Source organism: Antechinus flavipes, chromosome 3 (assembly GCF_016432865.1).
Source record: "Antechinus flavipes isolate AdamAnt ecotype Samford, QLD, Australia chromosome 3, AdamAnt_v2, whole genome shotgun sequence".
Classification (NCBI taxonomy): Eukaryota; Metazoa; Chordata; class Mammalia; order Dasyuromorphia; family Dasyuridae; genus Antechinus; species Antechinus flavipes.
Window position 1 is genome coordinate 289764098 of NC_067400.1, and position 16658 is coordinate 289780755.

At 34.9% G+C, this 16658-nt stretch overlaps 1 protein-coding gene across 1 annotated transcript in view; it reads left to right on the plus strand.

Moving 5' to 3' along the window:
* CMSS1 (cms1 ribosomal small subunit homolog) overlaps positions 1–16658 on the plus strand; it is a 402077-nt gene that overhangs the window by 369671 nt on the left and 15748 nt on the right. The window contains exons 3-5 of the mRNA XM_051990598.1: positions 1102–1185; positions 3231–3360; positions 16513–16657. Coding sequence (XP_051846558.1) covers positions 1102–1185; positions 3231–3360; positions 16513–16657 — 359 coding nt within the window. The remainder of the gene's footprint in view (positions 1–1101; positions 1186–3230; positions 3361–16512; position 16658) is intronic.

Sequence of the window (16658 nt, forward strand, 5' to 3'; positions counted from 1 at the left end):
GCATTTGGGGTTAAGTGGCTTGCCCAGGGTCACACACCTAGGAAGTATTAAGTGTCTGAGACCATATTTGAACTCAGGTCCTCCTGACTTCAGAGCTGGTGCTTTATCCACTGAGCTATTTAGCTGCCCCCCAAGAAACATTTTTAAGTGTAATAAGTGCCAAGATCGTGTGATACAAAACAAAAAGAAAGGAATCTAACAACTGGGAGATTAGAAGAGGCCTTTTGCAGGAGGTGATATTTGAGGTGAACCTTGGACGCAGTTAGGAGGTGTAGGAGGTAGAATGTAAGCAGAAGCACAGAGAAAGGAGATGTGGTAACCACAAGCAGACCTCTTTGGCCGGAGCAGAGTGTGAGAAGAAGGGCAATAAACAATGAACAAGGGTGAACTAGAACCCAATCATAAAGCCAATAAATTAGGTTAAATTGTCATATTTTATTATATTGACTTTGCTTAGCCATGAACAATAAACATTACTTCAGATCTGAATTATTTGTATAATGTAAAATTTGTATAAAAAGTGTCTTTGTTTATATTCCTTTGTCTGTTTTAACAGGTATAGTCTCAGGTATTTATACTGCCTTGTTATTTTAAATGGTCTAAAATAATGTTGGATAATATTACTGATATATGTAGTTGACACAATCATGTTGCTGACAATGTAGTTTCCCTATTTTTGTCTTTTAATTTAACTAGATCTATTTTAACTTTAACTTTCTGAGATCATGATTATCACTTCTACTTTTTTATATGAAAATTTCCATTTTTGACCTTTATTTTTTATCTTTGTGTGCATTTTCATTTTTGTTGCAATTCCTGAAAGCAACATATTGTTAAATTCAAATTTTTAATCTGCTAACAATTTCTGTTTCATGGATAAATTCATCCCATTCCATTCTAAGTATAATTACTTGTTATATATTCTTTCTACTTGGTAATCTATCTAACTACAATTCCTGTAAAATAGTCCATTATTGTTTTAAAAGTACCCTCTCCATTTTTAGAGTACTGTCATGACACTTTGAAGACTATATGGTAAAAAATACTCTAGGAGAATTATCATTTTTCCAGCTTTCACTCAAAATTGAAACCCTTTCTCAGTTTGCTTTACAGCCTCAAGAATGTTTCCTGTTGCGAGCAAAAGAAAAGAAAGAGAAGGCTTCCAAGACCAAGAAGAGACGAAAGGTATTGCTTACACTTAACTAACCAACAGTTGGGAGTTCTCTTGCTAACTCGTACCATCTCTGTACTTTAGAGCTAGTTATAGTCTTTGGACTAGAAAGTACTCCCGGAGGTCATCGAGTATCCATTTCTCAGCTATAGAGTGTGGCTAAACCATCCCAGCTATGCCAATCAATAATTTTCCAAAGAATAGGATCCATCTTCCCTTGATGATTCTTCCCAATATTTAGTGTAGTATACCTCAAAACAGTTCCCTTTGAACCTGTAGCCTAAAAATAACCTTGCTTCACTTGTATAGAGAGGCCCTCAGTCTCCCGCTGAACACAGCTGAAAGTCAGTTTAGTACTTGTCAGTCTGAACATCAGAGTCAAGCCAACAAACACTTATTTGGTGCCTGCTGTGCCAGGGCTAAGAAAGGCAAGACAGTCCCCACCCGCAGAGAATTCTAATGGGTGAGACAATAAGCAAATAACTGTAAAAACAAGTTAATCATAGAATAAATGGAAATAATCAGCAGAGAGAAGGCACTAGTGTGGAGGGAGATCAGGAAAGATTTAGAAGGGGGGATTTTAGCTGGGACCTAAAGGAAATCAGGGAAGTCAAGAGGTAGAAGTGGGGAAGGAGAGCCAGTGAAAATGGACAGAGTTGCCAAACTAAATGTCTCAGGATCCCTGGGTCACAGAATAAGGTGTAAGAAGACTAAAGAGGTAGCAGGTGGCCAGGTTATAAAACTCTTTAAATGCCAAACAGAAGATTTATATTTGGAAGACAGATACCACTATAAATTCCTCCATATATATAGATATAAATACATAGAGAGAGAGAGAGAGATAAATAGATACATCTATAGGGGTGTGTGTGTGTGTGTGTGTGTGTGTGTGTGTGTGTGTGTAAATATATTCAGCTTTGAAAATACAGTGGTGAACATAAACCTAATTCTGAAGAAAGCAGAAGCGAGTTTTCTGCCTGCCAAAAAGTAAAAAGATATTTTATGGAAGGTAAGTAGAAGTATTTGGGCCTAAAGGAAAGAAGATGGATTCCAACCAATTACCTAAAAGTGTGCTTTTAGAAAGCTCTGTGGATGTATGCATGTGCTTTCAAGGGGCCCAGATAGGAAGATGGAATGATACACCAGGCTCATTGAGACTTGGCATGTTCTAGAAAGAAAGGAGTTCTACTCTTTTTGTACTGGTTCCTATGCCAGTAGCCTTCTGAAATGGCACAACTTAAGTGTTCAAGGTCAGGGCTGTAATTAGATAATTCTGGCTGAGGTCAACTCAAAATGTAACCACCAATGACAGTTTTTTAACATTTCATACTTTTAGTAGGGTTCTTAACCACTAGGGACTGGAACAAGGAAATGAAAATAATATAGGACAGAAAGGGAGGATAGGAAGCAGCAAACAATGGCCCCAAAGAGGGACCTTGTCTATCTGAACAGATGAAAGAAGATAGGTTTCCTATCCTTGCTGTTATTTGAAGGTTTCCCATCATGCTTCTTTTTATTGTTAGGGACCTGTCATCCCAAATTTTAGTAAGCGCTCTCACTTCTCTCAATTTTTACCAAGTCCCCAGAAAAAACAACTTGGGGCATGGAACTTCCCAAGTCTACACAAGAATTTTTTCAGAGAAACCCTTCCAATAAATAATTTCATAACCATAGAAGCCTAAAAAAATAGAACCAAGAGAAATGAGGACCTCTGCGCTTTATGAGTTTTCCATGTTACCAAGCAGCCTTGTCTATCTTTATCTAAATGAAAATAATGTCATGTTAAGTTATTAGAAGCTAAGTTCCCATAGGAGACATGGTACCCAGAGCCAAACAGAGCCATAGGGTCAGCTCTTCATTCTTTGAAGTACTTCACCAGGAAATCTTAAAAGTTATTTTTTCAAATGTGTTTATTTGGGTTCACATTCAAATTTGAGTTCTCACTGGAGACATTCATTCCTCTCATTGGACATCAAAATGCTATTAAAAATCAACCCATCAAAGGTCAAATACATTCTTAACTTTCACCTTCCTCTTCTTCTTTCTTTCCAATCCTTAGAAGAAAATTTCTGATGTTCTTGCAAAATCAGAACCCAAACCAGGAGCCCCAGAAGATCTGCAAAAACTGGTGATGGATCAGTTGAGCATCAAGCATTCAGTGATTGAATTAGAAGAACTGAAACTGCCAGGTAGAACTAAGCATCAATGAAAGGATATTTGATTGTCTGAAATTTGGGGCACACAACTATTTTTCCTATGTACCTGTTTCTTTTGTATTGTTGATAAAGTCCTTTAGGAACAAGGTAAAATTCATCATTTCCTAGATTTTTTTATGCACTCAGAAGAATTAGCTTATCTGAAAACTAAGCTGTAGTTTGAGGTTTTTTCTTCCAAAGATAGTATAATTACTACTTAGTTTTCAAATTTTTATCTTCATTTTCAAGGAAAGAAAACAGAGATATTCTGTTGTTAAGTCCTGATTAATGCAAATGACTAAGTCCAGGAAATGGTCACATTATTCAAACTTGCACTGCATATTTCTGTTAGGTTGGAGCCAATTAGCATGTTCTACATAATTACAACTTCTGATAGTATGAATTGAAATGCATAGAGCCACTTCATGCAAATCATTATTTGAAATAACTGTGATCTGGCTGATATTATAAGTATAGTGGTAACCAGTGTTTAACATTATATGTGTTCTCTTATATTTTTATTGACTTTGTTAAATATTTCCCAGTTAGGACCAATTTCCATGGTCTTGGGGAGTATTGCTGCTCCTTGCAACCCTGTACATGAGTTTTAAGTTTGACACTTGTGGACTAAGTAATTTTGTGGGTGCTTTCTTCTCCCTCTTCACATTAGCTTATTTGTTAATATGTTGTATTCCCCTCCATAAAATGCATGCTCCTTAAAAAAGGAGGAACTGAGTACTTTAAGGTTCCATTCAGTTTTAAAGTGATGATTCTGGAATTCTTTCCTTTTGTGCTTCATATATCTCAATACTCAGCCAATGAAGCAGTAAAATTTGTTAATGTATGTAGCAGCTCTCTTCTCAGGGCAAAAAAAATTGGAAATTGAAGGGATGTCCATCAATTGGCAGTGACTGAATAAACTGTGATATGTTTATGATTTAGTATTCCTTTATGTGCTGTGGGAAATGATGAACAGGATGCTCTCAGAAAAAAACTATAAAGTCTTCCATGAACTCAAACAAAATGAAATGTTCTGTATACAAAGTAATAACAATGTTTTTGGATGACAACTGTAAATGACTTTTCTGTCTCAGCAGTATAGTAATCTACAACTACTCTGAGGGGCTTGTGTCTGAATATAAATTGAAGCATTAAAAATAAATATATTTGTTAACTGCTAGGCACTGTGCTAATTGCTGGATTACAAAAAGGAGGTTACAATCTAATGATAACATAGTGCTTTGCATATAATCAGTACTTAACTAATTAATTCTAGTTGGGTTGGATTGACTATGAATATAGGGTCATTCTGTTAAGCTGAAATGGCAAGCAAATGATCAGACATAGTCATAAATCATTGTTTTTGAACCTTAATACATTCATAAAAATCACATGACAAAATAGCCATTATATATAAAATATATTTTTTATTACAAAATATATGTAAATACACAAAATTTATAACATATATTTATGTATATAAAATAGGTAAAGAGAATCACTTTTTGGTGGTGGCAGTCAGTCATAATAATAATAACAACAACATATTTTTAAGAGTTTTATTTGACTGCTACCCATCTCTGACAAAGCACACCAATATTTCTACCCAAAAAAATCCCAAATGGGGTCATGATAAGTTGAACCCAACTCAGAACAACTTAGTAATAACAATCCTCATACCTAGAATGCTCTCTTTCCTCCACTCCAACCATAGACCTCCTGGCTTTCTCTAAGTCCCATCTGAAATATTTACTTTCTGCAGAAAGCCTCTCCTCTTAATACATCCGACTTCCCTTTGTTAATTATTCCCCATTTATCCTTGTTTTATTCATATATCTATATATATATATTTGTTTACATATTTCTCCCTTTTAGCTATAAGTTCTCTGAGGACAGGGCCTGTCTTTTCCCTCTTTTTACATCCCCAGAGCTTAGCCCAATACCTGGTACATAGTCAGTCCTTAATAAATGTTTGTTGATTGATTAACAGTGTTTTAAATTTTAAAAAATGTTTTACACGTAATGTCTCTTTTAAGCCTCACAACAACTCCAGGAGTTTGATCCTATTTCCCTCCCCATTTTACAGATGAAGAAATTGAGACAGACAAAGATGAAGTGACTTGCAAAAGATTAATAGTCAAGGAATGTCTAAAGCTGTATTTAGTATAGTGTGTATAGTATAGAAGTGTACTTCTTAGTCAGGTCTTCACTGCAAGTCTAGAACTCTACCCATTGTGCCACTTACTTGCCTTTTACATTTTATTTATGCTTTTTCCTTTATATCACAGTCATTTCAATACCCATCCATCTCCCAAATTTATCTCTCCCTGACAAAGAAAACTGCGTCTGACTGTATATAGTGATCTGCTGTACTAGTCTAATCATGTTTCATTATCTGTTTTCTGGAACATTTATCAGTTTTTCACTTATAGTAAATGTAACTTATCAATAGTGAATTTTCACAAAAACAATTAACAACATTGTTGTAATCATCTTGCACATGGATCTCTTGATTTTCCTTATTTTATATCAATTCATAGAAATCCTCCTATGTTTCTCTGAATTCTCTCTGAATTTGTCATTTATTACTGCACAGTAATGTTCTATTCCATTAATATATGATGGTTTTTTCAACCGTTCCAATGACCCATCGGCTTGTTTTCAGTTTTGTGCTGCCACCATATTCCGCTAGGTATCTGACATCCTTCATATCCTTCATATCCATACTCCAGTCGTTCTTTCCCTGATACTAGTAGGTGATGTGATGCAGCCATGGTCAGGAATGATGAGAACTTGTTTCCACTGGCAACCTATCAAACACACAAAGGGAGGATATCTGGGACTATTTTGTCAGCAAGATCAAGGCTTACTTTACTCAACAAATCAGATAAGGGACTCTTCTTCCTCCAGCAGGCACATTTATGCATGCAAATTTGTTCTGGCCTAAAACCCTCCCTAACTTTCCAGACTCTGCCCTAACCTTTACCCTTTGACCTTTAAGCAGTCCCCTTCTCTTACAGTCCACAGCTAAGTCATTTTGATTTGCCCCTGCACTTTCTTATAAAAATAAAAGGCTTCTTGTGGCCATAATAATACCTTTGTGAGTTTCTCACATTCCAAACTACTCTCCCAGAACCTGGTGTTTCATTAGAAGGCACTTATTAAATGCTCACTGACTGACTACTGTATCTTCATCCTCCTCTACATGCAGGCACATGCATGCACACACACACACACACACACACACACACACACACACACACACACACTCTATTTTCCAGCCAAACTGGAATATTTGCAATATCCTATATACAACGTTTCCTTTCTCATGCCTTTGCACTAATTGTCTCCCATGCCTGAAAGACACTCCTTCCTCACCTCACTAATTGGAATTACTTTCTCTTTTTGAGATTGAGTGCCAATTCTTTTTTTTATTTTTATTTTCAAAACATATGCATGGATAATTTTTCAACACTGACTCTTGCAAAACCTTGTGTTCCAATTTTCCCCTCTTTTCTCCCCACCCCTTCCCCTAGAAGACAAGTAATACAATATATGTTAAACATGGTTAAAAATATATATATAATATATGTGTATATATATATATATATATATATAAATCCAATATAGCTATACATATTTATACAATTATCTTGCTGCACAAGAAAAATCATCTCAAAAAAGGAAAAAAAAATAAGAAAAAATAAAATTCAAGCAAGCAACAAAAGAAGTAAAAATGCTATGTTGTGATCCACATTCAGTTCCCACAGTCCTCTCTGTAGGTATAGATGGCTCGCTTCCTCACAAGATCATCCAATTCTACTTCTTAAAAAAGCCTGATTTGGGGTAGCTAGATGGAACAATGGATAGAGCACCGGCCCTGCAGTCAGGAGGACCTGAGTTCAAATGTGACCTCAGACATCCTAGCTGTGTGACCCTTGGCAAGTCACTTAATCTCAATTGCCTCAGCAAAAAAAAAAAAAAAAACCTGATTTCCACGTGCCTCTACCTAGTTGCTTTCTTTTTCTACATAGTTTATATTTAGTTTTTTCTTGCCATATCCTCTTCCCCCATCCCCACAATATGTAAATTTCTTGAGAGTAGATCTATTTTGCTTTGGCTGACATATTGTAGGTGCTTAATAAATGCTTACTGAATTGAATCAATTGAAGTTTTCTAACTCCAAGGTCCATGCTATCTTCATTCTTAATATCTTAATTCCATCAACATATACAAGTTTAGTAAATTCTACCTACATTGACCCACATTCTCCCTATAATGACTTATTTTTTAATTGCTAGCATCTTTCTTCATTAGGCTTTACTAGTTCATAAAAATGGAATCTATTTAGCCTAATCAGGTGAGAAATTATGATTTGGGTTTTTTCTTTCTTTCTTTGTTTTTGAAGCTAAAGCCATTTGTCATACTGCATTCTTAACATCTTTTTTGACTTTTTGAATCTCTACAGGCCAACCATTTTAAAAATAATAATTATATTGAGAATGTTAAATCAATACAACTATCATAGACAAATTTGCTCTTCATTCTTGGACATTAGCTAGATCAAAGACTTAGACTCAAATACATCTTAATTTGTTTACATTTAACTTTTAAATTCAGAAATTTCCTAATGCCTTGACTGCCTAAAATATCCCTATTTGTCCCAAAAAGTGTCAGGAAATCTGAACAAGCATCTCTCAACTTCAGAAATTTTCTTAGATTGTCCCTCTTATCTGGCATGCTAAATCCTACCTTCTATAGATAACCTTTCCAATCCTCCTTCATTTTAGTGACTTTCCTCTATTAATAATTTCCTATTTATCCTGTATATAGTTTCTTTCTACATAGTTACTTGCTTATTGTCTCTTCTATTAGACTGAATTCCTTGTGATCAAAGACTGTCTTTTGCCATTGCATCTCTCACACTTAACCTAGGACCTGGCATATAGTAGACAATGTTTAATGATTGAATATTGACTAACTCGAATGAAAATTAATTTTATCTAATTTAAGAACTGGATTGTTAATAGATATCATTAAGTTGAGATGGAGGAATAGCATAATTTAAAAGTTGTTCTGTATAGACTGCTGACAGAGGAGCATCTTTTCATGTACTACTCTTTTCTTTATCAAGGTTAACTTGATTTCCTCTTCCCATAAGGTTAAATTTTCTTGAAGCCTGGAAAAACAGAAAAAGGGTCTGGTCTCTAATTTTTATGATTCCTTTGTGACATGCTTTTTATAAACATACATTAGGTTTGGAGAAACAATTTCCCCTGTCTGGTTCCAGTCCAGCAAGAAAACCCTTTAGGCTGATGAAGCAACCTATTTTCACGTGAACAGTATCTGGTATCTGAGATTTGCCAAGCCCAAACTACTCCAACAGCTGTCAGAAATCATTCCTGGCAGCAGATGAGGCCAGGGAAAAGCAGTCTTGTCTATGTTGTTTCATCTTATCAGTCAAATGTTAGACATTTTCTGCACAAACTTCAAATGAAGCTTGGTTTTGTCTGTTGCTACTTAGTGGCTTTTTTCCTTTTTTATTATCTTTTCCTGTGGACATAGGTTCTTCCTAGGGAGGATTTATGAGGTAACGAGACAACTTCTAGTATGGTATGACCCTATGAAAGGCCATGAGCCTTCATTCTCTTATATACAGTAAACTCATTATAACATCATTTTACGTTTGCAACCCTCTTCTGAGCCATATCCACAATTTTTTTTTTGTTAAGTTCAGTAGCACCATCCAAGAAGTTTGGAGTTAGGAGGGACCTCAGGGACCATTTAGTCCAATCCATACTTTAAAAAGAATCCTTATAATAACACACCCAAAAATTGAATCATCTAGCCTCTGCTTGAAAATCACCAGTTAAGAAGAGCCCATTGCCTCCTGAAGAAGCCCATTCCACTTACAAAGACCTCTAGGTATTCCTGACATCAAGCTTAATTCAACCTCTTTATAACTTCTGTTCATTGCCCTGGTTTTGCCCTCTGATGACCAAATGGAGCAAGTCAATTAAATTCTGTCTGTGTAGAAGACTCTCACAGACAGTTGTCTAACCTTAAGCTTTTTCCTCATCTCCAATCACATCTCTGCCTCCCTATCAGATATCTAGAAGTGGATACTTTGTAGACATCTTGAGCTCATCATGCCCCAAAATAGAACTATTTCTCTCAGACTCTCTCTTATTCCCAGGCTCCCTATTATTGTCCAGGGTGCCATTCTCCCAGTTCCCAGGCTCAGCACTTCAGTACAGTCTTTGACCTCTCACCCCCTATAATGTAATCAGTTGGCACGTCTTGTCCTTTCTACCATTTGGGCATCTCCTGACTCACCTCCTGCTTATCATCCTGCATCTCTTCCCTTAGATTGTGAGCTTCCCAAGGGCAGGAGCTGTCATTTGATTGCTCTCCTCTGAGTGTTTCCTAACTAAACCATGTCATTTCTGAGCTGGGGCCCATAGAACTCAACACAGTGCTCCAGTCACACTTGATAAAGACAATGAAAAGAGGTATCATTATCCCCTCCTTACTCCTAGAAGCTTTTCCTCCACAGTCTAAGATTACATTAGCTATTTTGACTGCTCTCTCATTTGATTGACTCTTGAGCCTATAGTTTCAGTCTTGTCCAATTCTTCACTACACCATTTGGTGTTTTCTTGGCAGAGATACTGGAGTGGTTTGCCATTTCCTTCTTTACCTCATTTTCTGGATGAGAAAACTGAGGCAGAGTTAAGTGACTTGCCCAAGGTCACACAGCCTATAAGAGTCTAAGGCCAGATTTTAACTCAGAAATGTGAGTTTTCCTGACTCTAGGTCTGACACTTTATCCATTATACCATCTAGCTACCCACATTGAGCTTATAGACTACAAAAATACCCTATCTTTTTTTTTTTCAGATAAATTGCCACCCAGTCTTACTTCATCTCTTTTTATTTTTGTGAAATTCTTTTTAAAACCAAGTTTAAGACATTCTGCTTACCCTCTATTAAATTTCATCCTATTTAATTCATTCCGATATTCTAGCTTTTCAAGAACTTGTTAGATTCTGATTATTTAGCAGTTCTGTGTTATCTACTAAGATGAAAAGCATGTCATCTCAACTCAAGTCATTGATAACACTGTTCAACAGCATAAGGCCCAGCACAGATCCCAAGTCCCTCCACAGACCTCCCCCTGAGCTGACACTGAACACCTAATCATTCTTCTTGAGGTCAAGGCAACTGACTCCTGCCCCATTCACTTGTCATCCCCTTGCACATGTCACTGTGCAGATAAGAGTTGCCAGTTCAGATGAAGAGTGGAAGTAAATGCATCAAAGAGTAAGAGAAAAAGACAAGTGTTTGGTCAACAAGACCAAACTCAGGAAAAACTGTGAAAAAAAAAGGACATGTTAAAATATTATCTCTCTCTTGTACCTTGTGTGTCATATGTGAGATTTAGTTGTCAGAATTTGTTTATAATAGTATTGTAGATTTTATGTCTTTCAAAACAGCATTATACATTGAAGATGATTAATATCTGACAAATAGGAATATGCATAATATTTTGGTATTCTAATAAATTTCTAGGCTAATCATTTTTCTAACTATACTCTTGAGAAATGGATTGATTTTAATGATCTTCCAAAGCTATGGAAGGAATTAGAAAAGCATAATAGGTTTAGAGTTGAAAGCAACTTTCCCATGAGATAAGGGAAGTGGAGGCCCAAAGAAGTACAGGAATTTGCTCAAAATCATATGGCTAGTTAAAGGGAAGATTTGAATCCAAGTTTCACTGATTCCAAGGCCAACATTCTGTTTTCTACTCCACCCGGCCTAAAAGTTGATTAAGCAATTCCTATGAGAAAAAAAGAAGAAATAAGGGAAGGAATTGACTTTCCTTGAAACATATTATTACACAGTGACAAGTCAAATCCTGCTTCAAATACTTATTTAGCTGTGATAAGTCATTCAGTCCTTCAAATCCTCAGTTTTCCCAACTATAAAATGGGGGAATGATATCTTCACTAGCCTATTCTCAAAGGATCATTATTAAGGAAAGCACTGTTTTAAGGCTAAAATTTAAGGCTATTATCAGTTTAATAAGTTTTTATAATAATTTATAATAATATGTTCCTTCATTTAACCCCAATTTTCTCAGCAAAATAATGATAATAATTTGTTTCTTACATCACCAAAACATCCCATGTATGATATCCCTCTTCCTCTCAGAAAGTTATCCTTTATGACAAATAGTATTTTTGGAGAGAAAAAGAAGTACAATTGATACTTTTAAGATCTGAAAATATGTGCAATGTGTAAGATCTCCCACCTCTAGAAAGTGATCAATTGGGGGTATCCTTTCATATCTCTTCATTTGACTACTATTCAATCTTTTTAATTTTGTTATATTGACTTTTCATTAGTTGCTCTATAGTTATTTTTTTCCATTTCTAATATTGTAGTCAGTGTCTATATTGTTTTCTTTCTTCTTCTTACTTCATCTTGCATTAGTTCATAGAGATCTTTGCATTCTTCTCTGTATTCATGACTTACAGATCTTAGAAAACTGATAAAAAGATTTCTCTCCATCCACTTTCCTTCTTATCCTAAATGCTTTAATGTCAGTACAGAAGCTTTTAATTTTCAGATGCCGTCTTTTTCTGTATAAGCAGTATTATATTCCTTCAGTTACTTTAATCTTTATTTTAAGATAACTGTTTCCACTGGTTCTCTTCTTCTCACTCCCGACCCCATCTTTTCATTTAATGCTCCTTTCCATTTAGGGTTTTGCTTATTAATTATGTTTTCTCTCCTGCTTTTTTTTTTTATTATTATTTTGCTATGGGCAACATTTTATGGCTATAGATCATTTACATCATAGATCATATGTCTATCATACAGATGAATATAGATTGTGAGATATATTTGTCATACTTAAATAAGTATTCATACTAACTTTCATTTAGAGAATATTAAATTAACAAAGGCCTGTGATTTTTTTTTTTATTTAATAATTACATTATATTGACACTCATTTCTGTTCTGATTTTTTTCCCCTCCCTCCCTCCACCCCCTCCCCTAGATGGCAAGCAGTCCTTTATATGTTGGATATGTTGCAGTATATCCTAGATACAATATATGTTTGCAGAAGCGAACAGTTCTCTTGTTGCGTAGGGAGAATTGGATTCAGAAGGTATAAATAATCCGGGAAGAAAAACAAAAATGCAGATAGTTCACATTCGTTTCCCAGTGTTCTTTCTTTGGGTGTAGCTGCTTTTGTCCGTCATTTATCAATTGAAACTCAGGTCTCTTTGTCAAAGAAATCCACTTCCATCAAAATATGTCCTCATACAATATCGTTGTCGAAGTGTATAATGATCTCCTGGTTCTGCTCATTTCACTTAGCATCAGTTCATGAAGGTCTCTCCAAGCCTCTCTGTATTCATCCTGCTGGTCATTTCTTACAGAACAATAATATCCCATAACATTCATATACCACAATTTACCCAGCCATTCTCCAATTGATGGGCATCCATTCATTTTCCAGTTTCTAGCCACTACAAACAGGGCTGCTACAAACATTTTGGCACATACAGGTCCCTTTCCCTTCTTTAGTATTTCTTTGGGATATAAGCCCAATAGAAACACTGCTGGATCAAAGGATATGCACATTTTGATAATTTTTTGGGCATAATTCCAGATTGCTCTCCAGAATGGTTGGATTCGTTCACAACTCCACCAACAATGCATTAGTGTCCCAGTTTTCCCGCATCCCCTCCAACATTCATCATTATTTTTTCCTGTCATCTTAGCCAATCTGACAGGTGTGTAGTGGTATCTCAGAGTTGTCTTAATTTGCATTTCTCTGATCAATAATGATTTGGAACACTCTTTCATATGAGTGGTAATAGTTTCAATCTCATCCTCTGAAAATTGTCTGTTCATATCCTTTGACCATTTATCAATTGGAGAATGGCTTGATTTCTTATAAATTTGAGTCAGTTCTCTATATATTTTGGAAATGAGGCCTTTATCAGAACCTTTAACTGTGAAAATGTTTTCCCAGTTTGTTGCTTCCCTTCTAATCTTGTTTGCATTAGTTTTATTTGTACAAAGGCTTTTTAATTTGATGTAATCGAAATTTTCTATTCTGTGATCAGTAATGGTCTCTAGTTCATCTTTGGTCACAAATTTCTTTCTCCTCCACAAGTCTGAGAGATAAACTATTCTATGTTCCTCTAATTTATTTATAGTCTCGTTCTTTATGCCTAGGTCATAGACCCATTTTGATCTTATCTTGGTATATGGTGTTAAGTGTGGGTCCATGCCTAATTTTTGCCATACTAATTTCCAATTATCCCAGCAGTTTTTATCAAATATTGAGTTCTTTTCCCAGAAGTTAGGGGCTTTGGGTTTGTCAAACACTAGATTGCTATAATTGACTATTCTGTCTTGTGAGCCTAGCCTTTTCCACTGATCCACTAATCTATTTCTTAGCCAATACCAAATGGTTTTGGTGACTGCTGCTTTATAATATAATTTTAGATCAGGTACAGCTAGGCCACCTTCATTTGATTTTTTTTTCATTAGTTCCCTTGAGATTCTCGACTTTTTATTGTTCCATATGAATTTTGTTGTTATTTTTTCTAGATCAATAAAATATTTTCTTGGAAGTCTGATTGGTATAGCACTAAATAAATAGATTAGTTTAGGGAGTATTGTCATCTTTATTATGTTCGCTCGGCCAATCCAAGAGCACTTAATATTTTTCCAATTATTTAAGTCTGACTTTATTTGTGTGGAGACTTTTTTATAATTTTGCTCATATAATTCCTGACTTTCCTTTGGTAGATAGATTCCCAAATATTTTATGGTATCAACAGTTATTCTGAATGGAATTTCTCTTTGTATCTCTTGCTGTTGGGTTTTGTTGGTGATGTATAAAAATGCTGAGGATTTATGGGGATTTATTTTGTAGCCAGCTACTTTGCTAAAATTATGAATTATTTCCAATAGCTTTTGGTAGAATCTCTGGGGTTCTCTAGGTATACCATCATATCATCTGCAAAGAGTGATAGTTTGGTTTCCTCATTGCCTACTCTAATTCCTTTTATATCTTTCTCGACTCTTATTGCCGAGGCTAGTGTTTCTAATACGATATTAAATAATAATGGTGATAGTGGGCAACCTTGCTTCACTCCAGATCTTACTGGGAAAGGTTCCAGTTTTTCCCCATTGCATATGATGCTTACTGATGGTTTTAAATATATGCTCCTGACTATTTTAAGGAAAAGTCCATTTATTCCTATGCTCTCAAGTGTTTTTATTAGGAATGGATGTTGGATTTTATCAAATGCTTTTTCTGCATCTATTGAGATGATCATGTGGTTTTTGTTTGTTTGGTTATTGATATAGTCAATTATGCTAATAGTTTTCCTAATATTGAACCAGCCCTGCATTCCTGGTATAAATCCTACTTGGTCATAGTGTATTATCCTGGTGACAATTTTCTGTAATCTTTTTGCTAATATTTTATTTAAGATTTTAGCATCAATATTCATTAGGGAGATTGGTCTATAATTTTCTTTCTCTGTTTTCAGCCTACCTGGTTTAGGTATCAGTACCATATCTGTGTCATAAAAGGAGTTTGGTAGGACTCCTTCAATCCCTATTTTTTCAAATAGTTTATATAGCATTGGAGTTAATTGTTCTTTAAATGTTTGGTAGAATTCACATGTAAATCCATCTGGTCCTGGGGATTTTTTCTTAGGGAGTTGATTGATAGTTTGTTCTATTTCTTTTTCTGAGATGGGACTGTTTAGGATATTTACTTCTATTTCATTTAAGTTGTCGAATTTATTGGCATAAAGTTGGGCAAAGTAACTCCTAATTATTGCTCTAATTTCCTCTTCGTTAGTGGTGAGTTCTCCCTTTTCATTTTTAAGACTAACAATTTGATTTTCCTCTTTCCTTTTTTTAATCAGATTTACTAAGGGTTTGTCTATTTTGTTGGTTTTTTCATAGAACCAACTCTTAGTTTTATTAATCAATTCAATAGTTTTTTTACTTTCAATTTTATTGATCTCACCTTTTACTTTTAGAATTTCAAGTTTAGTGTTTGACTGGGGGTTTTTAATTTGTTCCTTTTCTAGCATTTTTAATTGCAAACCCAATTCATTGACCTTCTCTTTCTCTATTTTATACAAATAGGCCTCTAGAGATATGAAATTTCCCCTTATTACCGCTTTGGCTGCATCCCATACATTTTGGTATGATGTCTCATTATTATCGTTTTCTTGGGTGAAGTTATTAATTATGTCTATGATTTGCTGTTTTACCCAATCATTCTTTAGTATGAGATTATTTAGTTTCCAATTATTTTTTGGTCTAGTTCTCCAGCTTCCTTTAAAATTTACCTCAGTTGCCATCTCCAACAGGAAGTTTTTCAGTATTTTCCCTAGTGATTTGTGTCCTCTCCCTCCCCAAAGTATTGTGTGTTTACTTATGAGTATATGTATTATTTCTCCCCAGTAGAATGAAAGCTGCTTGAAGAGAGGGACAAATTTTCCTTTTATCTTCATATTCCAGTATCTAAGACAATGCTTCCACATATAATAGATGCTTAGTAATTAAATTAAATCAATGTTAATCAAATAATAACTAAATTTAATAATAAAGTAATGTCAAATTAATATTAAATTGAATAGTAGTCATTATTATTGTTATTTCTAATCAAATCAGTGTGATTATTAATTAATAGTAATGATTAAATTGAATTTTCTAGTCAAAAGACTATATTTTCAAAACAAAATTATCTTTAACAGATTTTATGTGTAAGTAAAAATTCAGTAGTGATCTCGTTCATTTCTTAATTATTTAAATATAAGTTTTATGGTGTCTTTGTTTTATGGTTGTTTATGAAATGTAGGGAGCAGACTGAGGGAAGAGGGGGCTTGCCTTTTTTTTTTTTTTTTAAACTTCTTAAACGCATGGGACATATTTGCTACATGACATAAATCTCTTTGTCTCTGAGCCTTAAGTGTATTCTTTTTTCTTATCTGTAAAATGAAGGGTCAGATGAAGGGAGAAAAGCAAGATGGTATTGTATTAAGAGCATCAGATCTGTAGTCTGAAACCCTAAATTCCTATGTGACCTTGCTTGGTCTGCTGTATTTGAAATGACTAACTTTTTCTGTGTTGCAGTCTGTCCCAAATGGGCCAAACTTCGAAAGAACCACAAGGAAAAGAAGTCATTGATAATGCTGATAATCTGTAGTTCTGCACTCCGGGCCTTGGAACTCATTAGG